Source organism: Sorex fumeus, unplaced genomic scaffold (genome assembly GCF_029834395.1).
Source record: "Sorex fumeus unplaced genomic scaffold, SorFum_2.1 ptg000037l, whole genome shotgun sequence".
In the NCBI taxonomy this organism is placed as follows: Eukaryota; Metazoa; Chordata; class Mammalia; order Eulipotyphla; family Soricidae; genus Sorex; species Sorex fumeus.
This window is the reverse complement of record NW_026606094.1, coordinates 28,382,292-28,399,593: the sequence shown is the minus strand read 5'-3', so window position 1 is coordinate 28,399,593 and position 17,302 is coordinate 28,382,292. Positions and strand designations below refer to the sequence as shown.

The window sequence follows — 17,302 nt, the reverse complement described above, 5'->3', positions numbered from 1 at the left end:
GTGGCCAATCCCAGACCCTTAATTTTTCTTGCAAGCAAATCTTTTCATTATTAAGCTACCATTCCCCTCTTCCACTCTTCTCCACGTCCCTGATTAGCAACACTCTACTTTTGGATTCTGTGAATTTAAATGAAATCAGAGTGTCTTTTTGTGTGCTGCATATTCACTTAGCATAATGTCCTAAAAATTATAGTATATGTTAGAATTTGGTTTTGGGCCACACTGGGTCGTGCTCAGGGCTTATTCTTGCTTTTGACATCAGGGATCATGCCTAGCAAGATTCCAGGGACTGTATGGGGGTGATGGGGATAGAACTTGGGGGAGCAGGGCAATTGCCTTACATGTGGTACCATCTCACTACCCTCTTCTCCTTTTTAAAGCAGAATATTATGCCACAGACAGGTCGATTACCCACATTTGTCTAAGGACCCTTGGCTGCGTTCACAATTTGACTAATGAGAATAATTGCTCTGTGAATATAGATGCAGAGATATTTATTTTTGAGATCCTGGTTTTTGTATACACCCACACAGAGAAATGGAAGAGCTGGATCCTGTGTTAACTGTACCTCCAGTTGAGATGCTATTTTCCTTAGTGGTCACAGACATTTTTTGCTTTTACCAACAGTAAACAGCTGTCTTGTTTCTCCACTTCTACCCTTTCTTCCTCGATCACAGCCACCCTGAGTATGAGGTGGTTTTCAGTCAGTTCTGAGTGCTGGATACAGGTTGACCATCTGCACAGCTTCTCTGGAAGGAGGGATGTTTCCCCAGCTCCTTGGCTCACCAGGTTATCTTTATTGGTTAGTTTTAAGTGCTTTTGACATAGTTTTTAAAATTGAATCACCCTAAGATACTCAGTTACAAAATTGTTTATGACTGGGTTTCAGTCCTACAATGTTCCAACACCCATCCCTTCACCAGTGTACATCTCCCACCATCAATGTCCCATTTCCCTCCCACCCACGCAGCCTGCCTCTATGGCAGACACTTTTCCTCTCCCCCCCCCCTCTCATTCTCTCCCTCCTTTCCTTTTGAGCACTATGGTTTGCAATATACATACTGAACAGTTATCATATATATCCCTTCACCTCCTCTCAGCTCAGTTCTTGCCCAGAGTGATCGTTCCCAACTATCATTATCACAGTGGTCCCTTCTCTATCCAAACTGCCTCCCTTCCCCACCGCCCACCCGGAACCCCTCTTCTGACCAGTGCCAATCTTCTGACCATGGACAAGTCCACCTAGCCCTTGTTTCTACTTTGAGGTGGATTCCTTAATCATTGACGTCATCTTTTTATCCTGCTGATCCTTAAACCAGCTCGGAACAGTCAGGAATTCTGTTTTGTTTCTCACTGTCCCCTAACTGCTCTCTTCCTTGCTCCACTTTCTTGTCCAAATATTGTCTCTCGGAACGGGCTCTCTTCCTCCTTCTCCTCTTCCTCCTCCAAATTCCTTTTGGGCAGCAGGTTCACATCTCAAAGAACCCCTGTTCCCTTGCTACTCGTTGTAGGAGCATTCCTTAACCGTGACTCTTGGCTGCCACATTGCCTTGCTGATTTGTGTCTATGACGCCCAGTACCGCACAAACTGGTCGTAAATGCCCCCAAGGTCAAGGAGGTTTGAAACCAAGGAAATGAAAGGCCAAGTTGACATTTCAACAAATTTCAGGACTGTCCTTGGGTTGGTCTCCAAATCTGCGGCTCAGGGAGCCTCCCCGGGGATGGACCCAGGCCAAGGATAGATGCCAGTTTCCTTCTCCCGGGGGCCTCTCTCCTATGCCCCCACCCTGGCCCAGGTTGGCGCTGCCGAAAGCAGAGTGGGTTTGCTCCAGCACCTCCCTTCCGGCCTCCAAGTGCCCCCGCAAACCGGAACCCAAGGCAGCCGGGCTGTGTTTCCGGGGGGACCGGGCCGGGCAGCGCACCCCCGGAAGCGGAGAAGCTGCTGTGTAATCTGCCCCGGGGGGCTCGGAGCACTCTGCCGCTTCCAGGATGCCGGATTACCTCGGCGCCGATCAGCGCAAAACCAAAGAAGAGGAGAAGGATGACAAGCCCATCCGAGGTCGGTGGGCAGCGGGAAGGGAGTCCGGGGCCGGAAGGAGCCGAAGGAAGCCCGGGAGCGGGAGGGTGATGGTTCCTGCTCGCCCCTCGGGCCCTGTCCACTGAGTTCCGCTGGAGCCTGTCCCCGCGGGCCAGCGTCCTTCCCACTCCCGCGTGTCGGGATCTGTACTCAGAAGGCAGCGCGCAGGCCTTGCCGGGTCTTGGAAAGCAGCCCCCGAACCTCGCGCGGAGGAGGGGGGGCTGGGCCTCCCGAGGCCTCCCACGCCTGGGACGTCAGGTCCTCGGAAACGCTGCGCTGGTCAGAAGACAAATGGCATTCCGGGGGTCGGAGTGCAGCCCGGCTGGGTACCTGCCTTGCACGCGGACCGCTACCCCCCGCCCCCCCGGGGCCCATCCCTGCACCCAGCATGGTCCTCCCAGCAGGAGCGACCACCCCCTGAGCGCCAAAAGTAACATTCCTATGGTTCAGATCTCAACAGACAGAAATAAGATTGGAACCACATAGGCAACTCAGGATGCTTATCTTTCTAGACAGTGTACATATATGCAAGTGTATTTGCTTCAGTGCTCCTTTTCTTTATTTTTTGTTGCTTTTTTTTTTTTTAAATAGTACCTGCCGGAACTTACGTCTTGACCCCCCCCCCTTTTTTTCTCAACCTGATTATGTTTCAGGGATTTGTTTCGTGTCAATCACAATTTTGTCTGTCTCTGCGACTACCTAGTATTCTGCTTTGTGAACTGTACAGTAGCGTATTTAATTCATCATGATTTACAGACAGGAGCTCCTGCTGCTCCTGTTCTGGAGTAGTGAATGACCTCGTTCCGCTGTCTTGCATCATCACATGCAGGAGCTTTGAGTTTGATATGGAAGTGTCTTTTTTTTGGGGGGGGGAGGAATCACACCTGGTGATGCACAGGGGTTACTCCTGGCCCTGCACTCAGGAATTACTCCTGGCGGTGCTCAGGGGATCATATGGGATGCTGGGAATTGAACCCGGGTTGGTCGTGTGCAAGGCAGACGCCCTACCTGCTGTGCTATCGCTCCAGCCCCTGGGAGTGTGATTTTTAATAGTGCCTAGTGTCTGTCCTTAAGGAGCTAGCTCTCAACACGTTTACCCACTTAAGCACACAGTTTTTCATGCAGAATTCCTTCCCAGAAGTTCCTTTTGTAAGTGGTTGTATCTTTGTGATGTTTATTCCTTAGACAGCATTTTATTTGATTTGATTTGATTTTTGCTTTATAGGTCACATACAGCGATGCTCAGGGGTTACTTCTGGCTCTGTACTCAGAAATTACTCCTAGCGGTGCTTGTGGGACCATATGGGATGTCAGGGATCGAAGGGTCAGCCTTGTGCAAGGCAAACACCCTACCCGGTGTGCTATCACTCCAGCTCTAGACAACATTTTAAAGTTTTCTTACTGTTGGTTTTCCCTACCCCCTTTTTCTCTTCTCTTCTTTTTTTTTTTTTGATTTTTGGGTCACATCCCGCATAGGGGGGTTACACCTGGTTCTGCGCTTAGGAATTATCCCTGGCGAGGTTTAGGGGACATTATGGGATGCTGGGAATCGAACCCAGGTTGGCCACGTGCAAGGCAAATACCTTACCCGCTACTGCTGGTGCTATTGCTCCAGCCCCCTCTTCTATTCTTAATTTTAACTTCAATCATCATTTCTTCTTCTCCACCAACGCCTCCACTTCCTCTTCCTCCTCCTTTACCTCCTCCCTCCTCCTCCTTCTGTCACAAGTAGTGGTACTCAAGGGCTGGGTGCTGGGGTTGCTTGGGTGGTCCAGGGTGGGGGTGGACCTTGTGTACTGGAGTTGGACCTCCTGCAAAAGCCCTGTTGAGCTATCTCTGGTCTTATTTCCTCTCTATTCCAGGAACCCTCATGAAGAAAGCACATTCCTTCTCTAACCGTTCCCCCTAAAGTATTTTAGGACACTTCCATTCTCGGAGATACTTAGGTGAAAAACCTAGTCACTGCAGTTTAACATTTAGTAAATATTTTTTTCTGGCTACATTGAGGTTATACCATGGATTTAGGGGTTAGGAAGATGACACAGTGGGCTGGAGTGCAGACTGTGCATTCAGATGGTGGGGATTCCATCCTTAGTGCATATTGCCAGAGAATAGCCAAAAGCAACACCCCAGCACTGGGCCAGGACTAGCCCTTGAGCAACTAATGAACAAAGAACCCCCCCCCACCATTAGTTATCCAATACTTTAGGTAAGATAATGACTAATGTTTATAAAATTTCTTAATCTATATAGTACAGCACTTGAGAGCACTGCCTTCTCTCTTACTCAGTTGAGACATTTGATGCTGAGAGAGATTAAATGGGGTTTTAAGATTACCTGGCCCACCTTGTTTGGATTCTCTGTTCTTTGAACACCTTGTTTTTGTTGATTAGGTCAAAACTATGTTTTATACTTTTTGTTTGCTTCTTTGTGTTTTGTTTCTTGGGCTACACCCAGTGATGCTCAGGGGTTACTACTGCTCTGCACTCAGGAGTTGCTCCTGGTGGTGCTTGGGGATCAAATCCATGTCAGCCATGTGCCCTACTTACCATAATGTCTCTTCAGCCCCTGTTGTGTACTTTTTTTGAGCCAAGTTCACCCAGATAATTACAAGTTCCTTTCATCTAGGAATTGGTTGATTCTTATATGTACATTCTTACACCTTTGTGTTCTTTTATTTCAGTCAGTTTAATGCAATTTGAATTGTACCAAAAAAAAAGTTAACTCTGATTTCTTTTGTTTGAATTTCATGAATTATCTCTCTCTCTCTTTTAGCTCTGGATGAAGGAGATATTGCCTTACTGAAAACTTACGTAAGTCCTTTCATTGTCAATAAAGTAGATGTTTTTTCATGTTGAAATAAGGACTGTTGTTGATATTATTCAAAACAGTTAGAATGTCTATGGTTTATTGTTCTATACTGGAAATAGTTATCTCTCTAAAGTTTTTTTTTTTTCTTTTTGGGTCACACCCAGCGATGCATAGGGGTTACTCCTGGCTCTGCACTCAGGAATTACTCCTGGCGGTGCTCAGGGGACCATATGGGTTGCTGGGAATTGAACCTGGGTCGGCCGCGTGCAAGGGCAATGCCCTTCCCATTGTATTATTGCTCCAGACCTCTTTTTTTTTTTAACCTGGACTAGTCTAAAACTTTATCTAAACTGAAAGTTTAGACTCTGATTCATTGTTTTTAAACTTACCATCTTTTAAAATACTATCTGTAATTAAAGTAAGAAACTATGTTGAAAGGTTTTTGATATAATTGAAATTGACTCAGAATATTTCCTGTATTTAAATTGTATCTGATTAAATTTGACCTGAAATGGAAAGGTTTACAGAGAAATGGGCTTGTAGTTTCAGGTATTTTTAGGCTTGATTTTTATTATCTTGCATAATGGTGCATTATGTGGAGAAAAATAGGTTCAGGGTTATTTCTGAAAGTTATATACACTTCTCCCCACTCTTACTTTACCCGCTTTGGGGCACTAATAATTAAAATGGTAACTAGTAAGAGTCTTTTTCTGTAGTTTTATATTCTGATTTCCTAATTAAACTGATTTTTATCTTCTAGGGTCAGAGTACTTACTCTAGACAGATCAAGCAAGTAGAAGATGACATTCAGCAACTTCTCAAGAAAATTAATGAGCTCACAGGTAAAGTTCTTTTTAGTCCTTTATCTTCTCTTTAATGTGTTAATTATATCAAAGGAATTTGAGCACAAAGGTTATTTTTCCTGCATTACAGATTTTAAAAAATTATCCGTACGTGTTCGAAATTAATTCTTAATTAACAGTCTTATTTAATCTTTAATAACTAAAGTTAATGACATTTACCTTTAATAACTAAATTTCGGAGTCAGAGAACACATCGAGTAAGGCACTTGCCTTGCATGTGGTTGACCAGGGCTAAATCCCTTGATACACCATATGGTCCCCCAGACTTCATGGGGAGAGTTCCCTGTGAAGAATCCTGGCTTGAGTAAGCCCTGAGTACTGCCAGTTGTGACACACACACACACAAACACACAAAAAAATAACAAAATACCATCTAAGTTTAATTTTTTTTTTTTCTTTTTGGGTCACACCTGGCAATGCACAAGGGTTACTCCTGGCTCTGCACTCAGGAGTTACTCCTGGCGGTGCTCAGGGGACCATATGGGATGCTGGGAATCGAACCCGGGTTGGCCGCATGCAAGGCAAACGCCCTACCCGCTGTGCTATCTCTCCAGCCCATAAGTTTAATTTTTGAGCAATTAAATTATATTGTCCTATCAGCCTGGTCTCTGCACCAGGCTGTTTTCACTCAGGGCGCCCCAGAGCGGGGAGCGGGTGAGTGGACTGTGTTCACTCATATATGAGGCTTGGCCCAAGCATGTGAAAAGTGGCCTGGAGCATGATGGCTGTTGGGTAGTGGAGGTCGGCTGCAGGGGCTGAGTCCCTTGGGGTGGGGCGGGCTATCACCTGCCCCCCTCTGGGGCGCCCCGAGTGAGAACAGCCTGGCACACAGTCCAGGCTGATGGGACAATATAATTATCCTATCAGTTAATACAATATCCTCTTGCAATAAATTGTTCAATCCATAATGTTATTAGTGCTCAGCTTAAGAAGGGTCTCTTTAGGGTGATGAGTCACACTGCAGTTAAGTTTTGTAATTTTTATTTATATAGGTATTAAAGAGTCTGACACTGGTCTGGCCCCACCTGCCCTCTGGGATTTGGCTGCAGATAAACAAACACTGCAGAGTGAACAGCCTTTGCAGGTTGCAAGGTATGCCTTGTGGATAATGCAATCGATTATTAAGAATTTGGGGAGGAGAAATGGGGTTTGGGCCATACTTGGTGAGACACTAGAGCTTTTCCTGGCTCTGTGGTCAATGACCCCTGGCAGTGCTGAGGTACCATATGTGGTGCTGGGAATTTAAACTGAGGTTGGTAGAGTGAAAGATGAGAACCCTAGCCCCTGTTCTATCTCTCCTGCCCCTTAAGAATTTTTATTTCAGTGTCAGAGAGATAGTACAGGGGTTAAGACATTTGTATAGCTGGCCTAGGTTTGATCCCTGCCACTGCATGACCATTTAGCACAGATCTTGGAGCCTTCTTATAGCACGGATGGTTTGGAAATACATCTGATAAAAAAAAAAAAAAACAGTATCCTTGCTAACTTGGTTACAAAAGTGTTATCACTTACTGTATTGATATACAGAGTTACTACAGCTTTATGCCCTCCAAAGTGCTCAAGACTTCCACCTCTGTCCTGTGTTACTTCTAGTTTGTTTCTTCCCCGACTCCTCACACCACTTGGTAATATTAGCTTTGGAGTCAAAGGCCAATGGTTTATCCTCATCTTTGTTTTATCCTCTTGTTGTTTTATTTCTCTGTGTATCCCATGTGAGAGATCATGCAGTGCTTGTGTTCTTCCTCTGATCTTGCTTAACATATTGTCCAGTTCCTTCCAAGCTGCATGTTTTCTTCAGGTGTAGGTGCTGTCTGTTGACTCAGCACTGGAGGATGATGCTTTTGTTTTCTTCTGCCTTCATTACTTTCAGCTCTGCTTGTATAGTACAGAACCTATTTTTTATTTCTCCATTTCTGTTGCTACAGCTATGAAACAGCTTTCTAATATGAAGTTTTTGTTTTTGTTTTTCTTTAGTAGACAGTATAAAAGACGAAAGGCGATAAATTGTTGTGTATTATGACGTATATGGTATCCAGATTGCTTGCATGATGTCACACACAATCTACTTTTGAGTTAAAGTTTAAAGGGATGCTTCTGTCTCTCTTAGGTGAAGGAAAAACCTGATGTTATATGTAGTGATATGCATAGCTGTAAAAATAGCAACCATAAAAGTAGATTTGAAGTTTAAACCCAGGGAAGAATGAAAACATAGTACTTACTTGATATAAGACAGGATACTATTATAGGGCAAATGAAAGGGTAACGGTGAGATACACAGGATAGCACTCATAAAGAAATCAATTGTATGATTTACATGGTTTTTTTTTTTTTTTTGGTTTTTCTTTTGCTTTTTGGGTCACACCCGGCGATGCTCAAAGGTTTCTCCTGGCTCTGCACTCAGAAATTACTCCTGGCAGGGCTTGGGGGACCATAGGAGATGCTAGGAATTGAACCCGGGTCGGCCGCGTGCAAGGCAAACGCCCCACCTGCTTTACTATCACTCCAGCCCCTATTTATTTTTAATACATTTTTTTGGTGTGTGTTCTGAGCTTACTTCTGGCTCTGTGCGTAGAGATTGTACATGGTAGGGTCAGAGGCTCTTACGTGGTACTAGAGATTGAACCTGGACTGGCCTCTTGCAAGCAAGTGCCCTACCTGCTGCATTATTGCTCTGGTCCAGGCATCAAATTACGAAAATGGGAGTTTGTCAATGAAGAAGGTTTTGATTCAACTTTCCGGGGGAATATATCTTTTAAAAATTTCATGGCTTCATTAAAGTTGAATGACCCTTGGGATTGAACATACTCTATCAAAAAGGATCTTTAATAGTGTATCCATTCCTAAGGTTCTCATTTACACCTGCTTATGAGTGAACTACAGCCCAAGAGAGACTCTAATTACTTGAATTTGTATTAGAGGTTTGGATTCTTTACTCTAATCAAGCCTTTTGCTGCATTAGGTGTACAAAGATAATTAATGCTGATTCGGAAGACCCAAAATACATTATCAATGTGAAGCAGTTTGCCAAGTTCGTGGTGGACCTCAGTGATCAGGTAGCACCTACTGACATTGAAGAAGGAATGAGAGTTGGGTAAGATTTTTACTTAAAGTGCTTTCATTAAAGATCCATATAATATTCACCTGCTTGTCTTTCTTTTGGATGAGGGAACTGAGTGCTGAACCAGGGATAATATAGTTGGAATACTATAGTTGATGTCCTTTCTGCATTGGCTCCCTACCCTCTCCCCGCTTACTTCCACCCTCCTATAGTGTTTTATGAAATACTTCAAATGGCATAAAATAAGTGCAAAATTTCAATGTGAACGTTGTTAGTCCATTTATGATAATGCGGTGGGTGTAGGGAAGGATGCATTTGCTTTTTTAGAGAATTGAGTGAGTTAATGCCTATAGAATACATTGTAACCCAGGTAAAAATTCTCTGCTTCCCCGTGGTCAAGGTTTTACTCACTGGCTTTTTCTTTTTACAAATTTATAGAGACTCTGTGTCTCCGTGTTTCTCTGTTGCCTGACGAATACTTTTAAAAATAAAGGACTAAACACTAAGGACTAAGCATTTTGAGGATTACTTAAGGATTAATTAATTAATTTAAAAGGATTAATTACTTAACACTTAAGGATTGTGTTACTAAGTATCTTTTTTTATCTTTTTAGTGTGGACAGAAATAAGTATCAAATTCATATTCCATTGCCTCCTAAGATTGACCCAACAGTTACCATGATGCAGGTAAGAAAGTACAGAAGGGAAAGTGAGTGGCATAGCATTATTATAGTATAATTATGTTGACTCAACGTGTTTGTTTGTTTGGGGACCATACCTGGTGGTACTCAGGACTTAATCCTGGTTCTGCACTCAGGGATTACTCCTGGCAGGCTTGGGGGACCTTATGAGGTGCTGGGTAACCCAGGTCAGCTGCTTTTAAGGCAAACATCTGACCCACTGTATTGTTGCCCTGGTGCTCAACAATTTTTTTGAACTTCAGTTATTAAGCTGTTAATATGTGATTATGTACTGATAAATAGCCATTTTTTAAAGTAAGTTTTCATATGGGAAGCTTTTATTAGTCTTTATTAATTTACCTGTAATATAATAACATATAGCAAATAGTTCTAGTAACTGCACATTCTAATGTATGGACAATGTATTTTGTTTTTAATTCAGATTCTTAAGTGCTGTATGTCTATTTTTCTTTTAGGATGTGGGGCTTATTCTGCTTGCCAGATCATTGGAGTCAGTATTCTAAACCTGTGGTTGTACATTTTGTCTTTGTTAGGTAGAGGAAAAACCTGATGTCACATACAGTGATGTGGGTGGCTGTAAGGAACAGATTGAAAAACTTCGAGAAGTTGTGGAAACTCCACTACTCCATGTAAGTGAATCTGGCATTTTATTTTGTTTGTTTTTGATCACACCTGGTGATGCTCAGGTGGAGGTCTGCATTCAGGGATTACTCCTGCTTGGGCGTAGGGAACCATACGGGTTGCTGGAGGTTGAGCCCAGGTCTGCCTTGAGAAAGGCAAGTGCCCTACCCTCTGTACTATTTCTCTGGTCCCAACTCTCATGTTCTCTTTTTTTTAAAAAACTAGAGGAAACTTTTTTGTTAAATATAGATTGTAGAATAGAAGCCTTTTTAAAACAAATTCAGGCAGTCTTTTGTCTTGCTATCAGTCCAGTTGTTTATTCCTTTTCTTTCCTTGGTGCTTAAGCCACACCCAGTGGTGCTTAGGGCTTACTTCTGTCTCTGCAGTCTGGTGGTGCTGGGGGACCACACGTGGTACTGGGGATCGAACCCGGATTTGCTGCATGCAGGGCAAACCCTTACCTGCTGTACTAGTGTTCTGGCCCACCTTAATTTTTTTTACTGTGGTCTACACCCATCAGTACTCGGGGCCACTCCCAGCCACTGAACCTGGGGCTCTCAGGTGCATGGGATGCGCTCCAGCCCTTTGAGTCATCTCCCTGGCGTGGACCTAGTTTTGATCTTTCTCGTAAGTGAAAGTCTTACTTAGGTCAAGTAATAGATTGTGGAACTAAGCATTCTGGCTTAAACCTATTGATGTACAAGTATTTCCCCCATTATCCATCAGTGTTAAGTATCAGCATTGTGTCTTCACTGCAGCCTGAGAGGTTTGTGAACCTTGGCATTGAGCCCCCCAAGGGCGTGCTGCTGTTTGGGCCGCCAGGCACAGGCAAGACCCTCTGTGCTCGGGCCGTTGCTAATCGGACGGACGCTTGCTTCATCCGCGTTATTGGATCGGAACTTGTACAGAAGTACGTCGGTGAGGTAAAGTGACTGATCATAACAATTTTGTAGCTTTCTGAGAAATTTATAAAGATTATTTATAAATTTATATTCACATCCCATTGACGGATAAAATTCAAATGGAAAGATGGAGACTGAAGCTTCTTGGGTGGTAGTAATTAGGAATTCAGAAGCCGAGGACCCAGCAGCCTTCCCTTCCCTGGTGGTCATTTGGAAATAAGCAGTTTCTAATACATTTTATGTATTCTTATGTTTTTAATTAAAAAAAGGTCAGGTATGGTTATATGGTTACAATATTATTGTAATGCAGTTGTGGTTTCGATGCAGAGTTACTGTGCCTTCATTACTGCCAAAGTGCCAAAGGCCCTATCCCAGTGTCCTTGTGTTGTGTCTCTTCTGTGCCCCCTCTTCCTCTCCTGCCTGCCTGCACCCTGAGTTCCACCGCTTGGTAACCTCAAAGTCCAAGGGTGGTTTATCATTTGATACTGTATATTCTCTTGCCTGCCTGCCTTTATGTCTACCTTCTCTTCATCCCATCCTTTCCTTCCTTCCCTTCCTCCCTTCTTTCTCCCCTTTGTTCCCAAGGCCTCACATGTGCAAGACAAATGTTTTTCCTCTGAGCTCCATCCCCAGCTCCTTGCTTTGTTTCTTAATATAACACATCTAAATATACTTCAAGTAATGTACTCACCAGTCAAAAGATGAGAAATTTTACTGAGCTGGTTTAGGATAAATGCCCTTAAAATGTCTGGGAAACAGATTTCAAAGTAGGCTCTCATTTTAGGGGCAATATTTATTTTGAGAAATAGAATGTGTATATGTACGGTTTCACTAGAGAGTAAGTATAGGACTATATATTTTATGTGAAATATTATTATACTTAATATAAGAATTATAAAATGAGTTTGATGGATTGAAATATCCTTTCATAATTTAAAAATCAAGTTCAGTGATTAGAAATTTTAAGTGATCGGGTAGGCTTTATTTAATTTATATTTTGGTTTTGTGATCTCTCCTAGCAATGCTTAGGAACTTACTTGTGGTTCCACATTCACTCCTGGTGATGATCTGCGGACCCTATGAGGTGCTGGTGATGGAACTTGGTCAGCCGAATGCCTGGCAACCATGCTCCTTGCTATGCTATTGCTTTAGCCCCTGGTTAGATGGATTTTATGTCCTGAAGTTCCACTGTTTGGAATGATGCTTATATTTTATCTATTAGGGTCATTTCAATTTCTCTGATCTTAAAGATAGCAACTATTTAGTAAGCATAGAATCATGAAATTATTTAATACTGGGAATAAGATTTAATGAATTTGTCTTTCAAACTTCATTCCTTGAAAAAATTTAGGCTGAGAATACTGTTAAAAATATTGAAGTTTGAAGTATGTTATATTTGAAAAAAACTAAATCTATAAATTCTTTTCTTACTAGGGGGCTCGAATGGTTCGTGAGCTCTTTGAAATGGCCAGAACAAAAAAAGCCTGCCTTATCTTTTTTGATGAAATCGATGCTATTGGAGGTATGAATGGTTTAGAGAACTACTTTGAATGAATTTCATCTGAGTTAGAAAGTGCTATGTATAAGTTCTCCTATACATAATTTTGTAATCTTACATGAAATTTAAATTCCAAATGTTTTTATATGACATTTAAGGAAAAAAATAAATTCATTTCATTGCTATTTATTTCATTTTGTATGTAACTAATATCCATCTGATTTTTATTTTCACACTTTGAACAAGTCTGTAATTGGGATGTGGCTTCACTTAGTGTGGTGAGGAAGCTGGGGGGCAGGAGAAGGAGGTCGACCTGCAGAGCTGGGGGTGACAGCAATATAGCACATACCACACATGTGAGGCTCTGGGTCTAATTCCTGGCTCTGCATTAAAAAAAGAAAAGCATCATGAGAGGGTTTCATTAGTAGTGCTATCTCATAAAATCTACATATTATTGGTAACTTCATAGATTTTATGAGGTTTGGTTTCCTCGATGCAACCTATTTAGTTTATTTTGTTTCTTGTTTTATTTTTAGGCCATGCCTGTCAGTGCTCAGGGCTTATTCCTGGCAGGCTAGAGAAAACCATATGGGGTGTTGGGGATTGAACCCGGGTCAGCTGGGTTTAAGGCACCAGGATCTTACCTGTTGTCCTATCTCTCTGACCCCTAGTCATATTATTTTAACTATGAGCTTCAGCTTGCTTATATTATGAAGGCAGTGATAATTCATTTTCATTTTATGTCCTTTTTTTTAAAGTTAAAATTAATGTGAGACTTTGAAAACTAATCTATGGACCTTGGCTATGGGTATGACCGGTAGCAGTAATGATCTTCAGAGTGCACATTCCATTGACTTGCTTTCTTTTTCTGAGCAATGTTGTTTGTCATATGCTACATAATAGTTGAAGGTTGATTAGCAGTATAAATGAAAAATAATATTGCCAGTCTCCTTCAGACAGTTTTTCAGAAAATCCTTCAGAGGGGCTGGAGAGATGGTACAGAGGGTAAAACACTTGCATGTGACTGACCCCATTTGAGTCCCCACACTGTGTATGGCTCCCTGTGCACTGTTGGATGTGGGTCCCAAGCCAAAAACTAAAAGACAGTAATAATCCTTAAAGCCAATAAATCCTTAAAACAGTTGTCATTTAATGAATTTAGTGACAAAAATAACTTGAAAATACAATGGATCCTATGACATTGTTTGGGGAGGACACTTAGAGTTTTGATTTTAGACTAGTTATTGTTGGAATTGAACATTGTGTTATTAGTATCTGCACAGGCCACAGACTGACCATGATACAATGATACAGTGTGACTGAAGTTTGTGGGTTTTTTGTTGTTTTTTTTTTTTTCTGCTTTTTGGGTCACACCTGGCAATGCACAGGGGTTTTTCCTGCTTCATGCACTCAAGAATTATTCCTGGTGGTGCTCAGGGGGCCATATGGGATGCTGGGAATCGAACCTGGGTTGGCCGCGTGCAAGGCAAATGCCCTACCAACTGTGCTATTGCTCCAGCACCGTGACTGAAGTTTTAAATTAGTTTTTTAAATTTTTTCCTTTTGATTTTTGGACCACAGCTACCAGTGGTCAGAGCTTACTCTTGTCTCTCCACTCAGGGATCATGCCTGGTGATACTGGAAGGGTCAGATGTGGTGCTGGGTATGGAGTCGTGCGGCCAGCCCCGTACTATCTCTCTCAACCTGAAGTTATTTTTATAGCATTGGTGTAAGACTTTGGCTGTCAGGATGTTCTGAAACTGTGGTTTTCCTGGTGGATTGTGTGTACATGAGAAAATCCTTGACTTTTTCTTTATGTCTAATCTCATTTTTATTTCACATTTGTGGTTTATAATATGTCTAATACATTAGCACATTATGTATTTATTTACATAATTAGAAGTCAAAATACACATTTGGAAGTTTTTTGTGCTAAGAACTGTTTTTGAAATGAGAGACTGACATGACTATAGAGAACTACATCCAGTGGTCCTCAGCCACTAGTGGGTCAGCAGGCCAGTGCCAATCCACAGGTACAGAAAGTTGAAAAACCACTGATTTACCGCTATGGTTATAAATGCTGGACCATGGTCCCATGTACAGGCCATGGCTGGTCCACAGTGTAAAGTTACGAACACTGCTCTGATTTACACAAAGCAGTGTAACAGTAAGCTGTTATAGTTCTACTCTGTTGTACCTATGTTTTAAAGGACAGTTTCGGGAAATTTTTAATAGTGTGATTTTTTTTCCATGCAATCAAACACATTATAATGCTAAAGTGTGCATGTATTCTCTTATCTAGTACAGGTATATATTATGCCAACCAATGGAGGTTTTTTTTTTCTTAATGGAGGTTTTCTTGACTGATTTAAAAAAAAAACAACTCATTAAAATGAAAAAGAATTTTAAAGTATGTTAAGTAGATCTGTGTATGACAAGTCCTTTTGGAAGCAAAGATGTTCTTTGTAATTAGTTAATGGACTAAAAATAGTCTATTCTCTTAGGATTTGCTAAGACATGTTCATATCACAGATGACATTTACAGTATTTTCAAGTTCCACATAGTGTTACTCAAAGTGGAGATGAAGAGTTCATCTTTCCTTCGCAGGCGCTCGTTTTGATGATGGTGCTGGAGGTGACAATGAAGTGCAAAGAACTATGTTGGAATTGATTAATCAGCTGGATGGGTTTGATCCTCGAGGCAACATTAAGGTTCTGATGGCCACTAACAGACCCGACACTCTGGATCCAGCACTGATGAGGCCAGGGAGACTGGACAGAAAGATTGAATTTAGCTTACCCGATCTAGAGGTGAGGAAAACCACTCACTCGCTTACGAAAAGGGATGCTTGGGCTTTCTCTTCTCCTGTGATGTTTTTCCACTTTAATATTTGTCATTTCTTTTATTTTTAGGGTCGGACTCACATTTTTAAGATTCATGCTCGCTCAATGAGTGTTGAAAGAGATATCAGATTTGAACTGTTGGCACGGCTCTGTCCAAACAGCACTGGTAGGTTGGAAGGCCTTGCTGGTACTTGCTGTTCTTTCTGCTTAGGTTGCCTTCATTAAGCCTATCGTTTTTTGTTTTGAAAGGTGCTGAAATAAGAAGTGTCTGCACAGAAGCTGGTATGTTTGCCATCAGAGCACGGCGAAAAATCGCCACTGAGAAGGATTTCTTGGAAGCTGTAAATAAGGTCATTAAGTCCTATGCAAAGTTCAGTGCTACTCCCCGCTACATGACATACAACTGAGCTCCCAGAGTTTTGTGGAAACACTTCTTTTAATTGAAATCCTACCCTTCTATAGACTCATGGTAACTATTTCACACACAAAAAATAAAGGATCTCAACATCGCATACTTTTTTTCCTGTGTTTTTTTCTGTACTACAATAAAAGGCAATGGTAATAGGCAGAAAAGTTTATTTTATGTTGACGTTTTTTCATTTATTAGCATTGAGGAGTTTTACATCATAAGGTACTTGTATAGACCACATATGTTGGTCTAGAACAAAACCGGGTTTCAAGTCTAAAGACTGTCAGCTTTGTCATCTTTGTTCCTAACCATTATGCTCATCTGCCATTAATCAAAATAACGTGTGGCAGCACATGGGTTTTGATGGTTCTATCGCGAAGACATTGGATAATAAAGCGTAGCCAAACCTTTTTTTTTAAGTGGAGAAATGTCTTGTAATATTTTGAGGGAGGCCTCTGGGCCCTTCCTTGCAGTTCTTAGCTAACTAAGCTGTTGCTTCAGTTCCCTAGGGATGCTCAGGGAACCTGTGGAGTCAGGAATGGAACTGGGGTTGCCATAGTTGCCACAGACAAGTGCCTTAACCTTTACATACTGGCTCTGATCCCAAACTGGAAGAATTTTTTGATTAAATATTTTTTGCTTGTAATATGATCTGATTTCAAATTAATCAAGGACTGCTGATTTTATTAACCAGTGAAATAGTAGTTCATGAAAGGAAAATATTTACACATACTAATTCAGTTAAAAAATCCAGCTGGTCTATGGTGGGATATATCTAAAATGAAAATTATTTCTTGTGAAACCCCAAGTTCTCTTTCCTCTCTGCCACGTTACTTCCTTTCTCCTCCATACTGCACAAATATTAAAATAAAACCCAAACACAATAAAGAATTTTTATTGCAGGTCAGTGTTCTAAATGCAAAAGAGCAAAATCAAGATACTTTAGTCCACAAAAGAAAAAGTTGGCAACATAGGAAAAACTGTTGCAATGAAACATTAAATAAAAGAATATTTCAAGCAGAAAAGCCCTTTATGAAAACATTCATTAACATCCTTTCTTGGTTTTTCATGTTCATGAAATGGATCAGTAACAACTTTTTCATGCCTTATCTCTAAACATACATACTTTTTTAATCGGAAGATCTCCCGTATATGGAATATGAAGCAACAGTAAGGGAACAAGTCACCACAACTAGAGATTTTTGTCTACAGAACTGAGCTTACCTGAGAAGGAATGGTGGCTGCAGGGTGCTACTGGGTCCCTGGGGAAGGGAAGCCAGCCCTCTGGGGATGGGTGTGGCATTGGAATCATGTATGCATAAAAGTATAATTAACAGTATTATAAACCCAATACCTCAAAAATGCATGATTTTTTTAAAAAATTGAGGCACCATAATACTATTGAAATTGTTTCACCCAGTCATTTTTGAAAAGAGTTGACCATTTCCAGGTTATTTTTTTTTTGACCCACACCTACTCGTAGTCAGGGGCTACTCCTCAGCCTAGGGTTTAGGCGAC

At 41.6% G+C, this 17,302-nt stretch overlaps 1 protein-coding gene and 1 non-coding gene across 2 annotated transcripts; both read left to right on the top strand.

The window, feature by feature from the left end:
- Nucleotides 1-1,902: 1,902 nt before the first annotated feature.
- PSMC2 (proteasome 26S subunit, ATPase 2) lies at nucleotides 1,903-15,887 on the top strand. The gene is made up of 12 exons (XM_056118571.1): nucleotides 1,903-2,059; nucleotides 4,853-4,890; nucleotides 5,649-5,730; nucleotides 6,744-6,843; nucleotides 8,711-8,842; nucleotides 9,424-9,496; nucleotides 10,044-10,139; nucleotides 10,890-11,054; nucleotides 12,468-12,555; nucleotides 15,140-15,342; nucleotides 15,445-15,541; nucleotides 15,625-15,887. Exons 1-12 carry the CDS (start codon nucleotides 1,990-1,992, stop codon nucleotides 15,780-15,782), a joined length of 1,302 nt encoding a protein of 433 aa, XP_055974546.1. The 5' UTR covers nucleotides 1,903-1,989; the 3' UTR covers nucleotides 15,783-15,887.
- On the top strand, nucleotides 13,370-13,493 carry LOC130027886 (small nucleolar RNA SNORA19). Its single transcript, XR_008793097.1, has one exon. It is a non-coding gene; the product is annotated as a small nucleolar RNA SNORA19 (small nucleolar RNA).
- Nucleotides 15,888-17,302: the final 1,415 nt, after the last annotated feature.

Bases quoted from the DNA above. Each gene is read 5' to 3' on its own strand.
- PSMC2 (XM_056118571.1), top strand. From the start codon at position 1,990: ATGCCGGATTACCTCGGCGCCGATCAGCGCAAAACCAAAGAAGAGGAG. The intron at 10,140-10,889 runs GTAAGTGAATCT...TCTTCACTGCAG, and splicing joins TGGAAACTCCACTACTCCAT to CCTGAGAGGTTTGTGAACCT. The intron at 11,055-12,467 runs GTAAAGTGACTG...TTTTCTTACTAG, and splicing joins TACAGAAGTACGTCGGTGAG to GGGGCTCGAATGGTTCGTGA.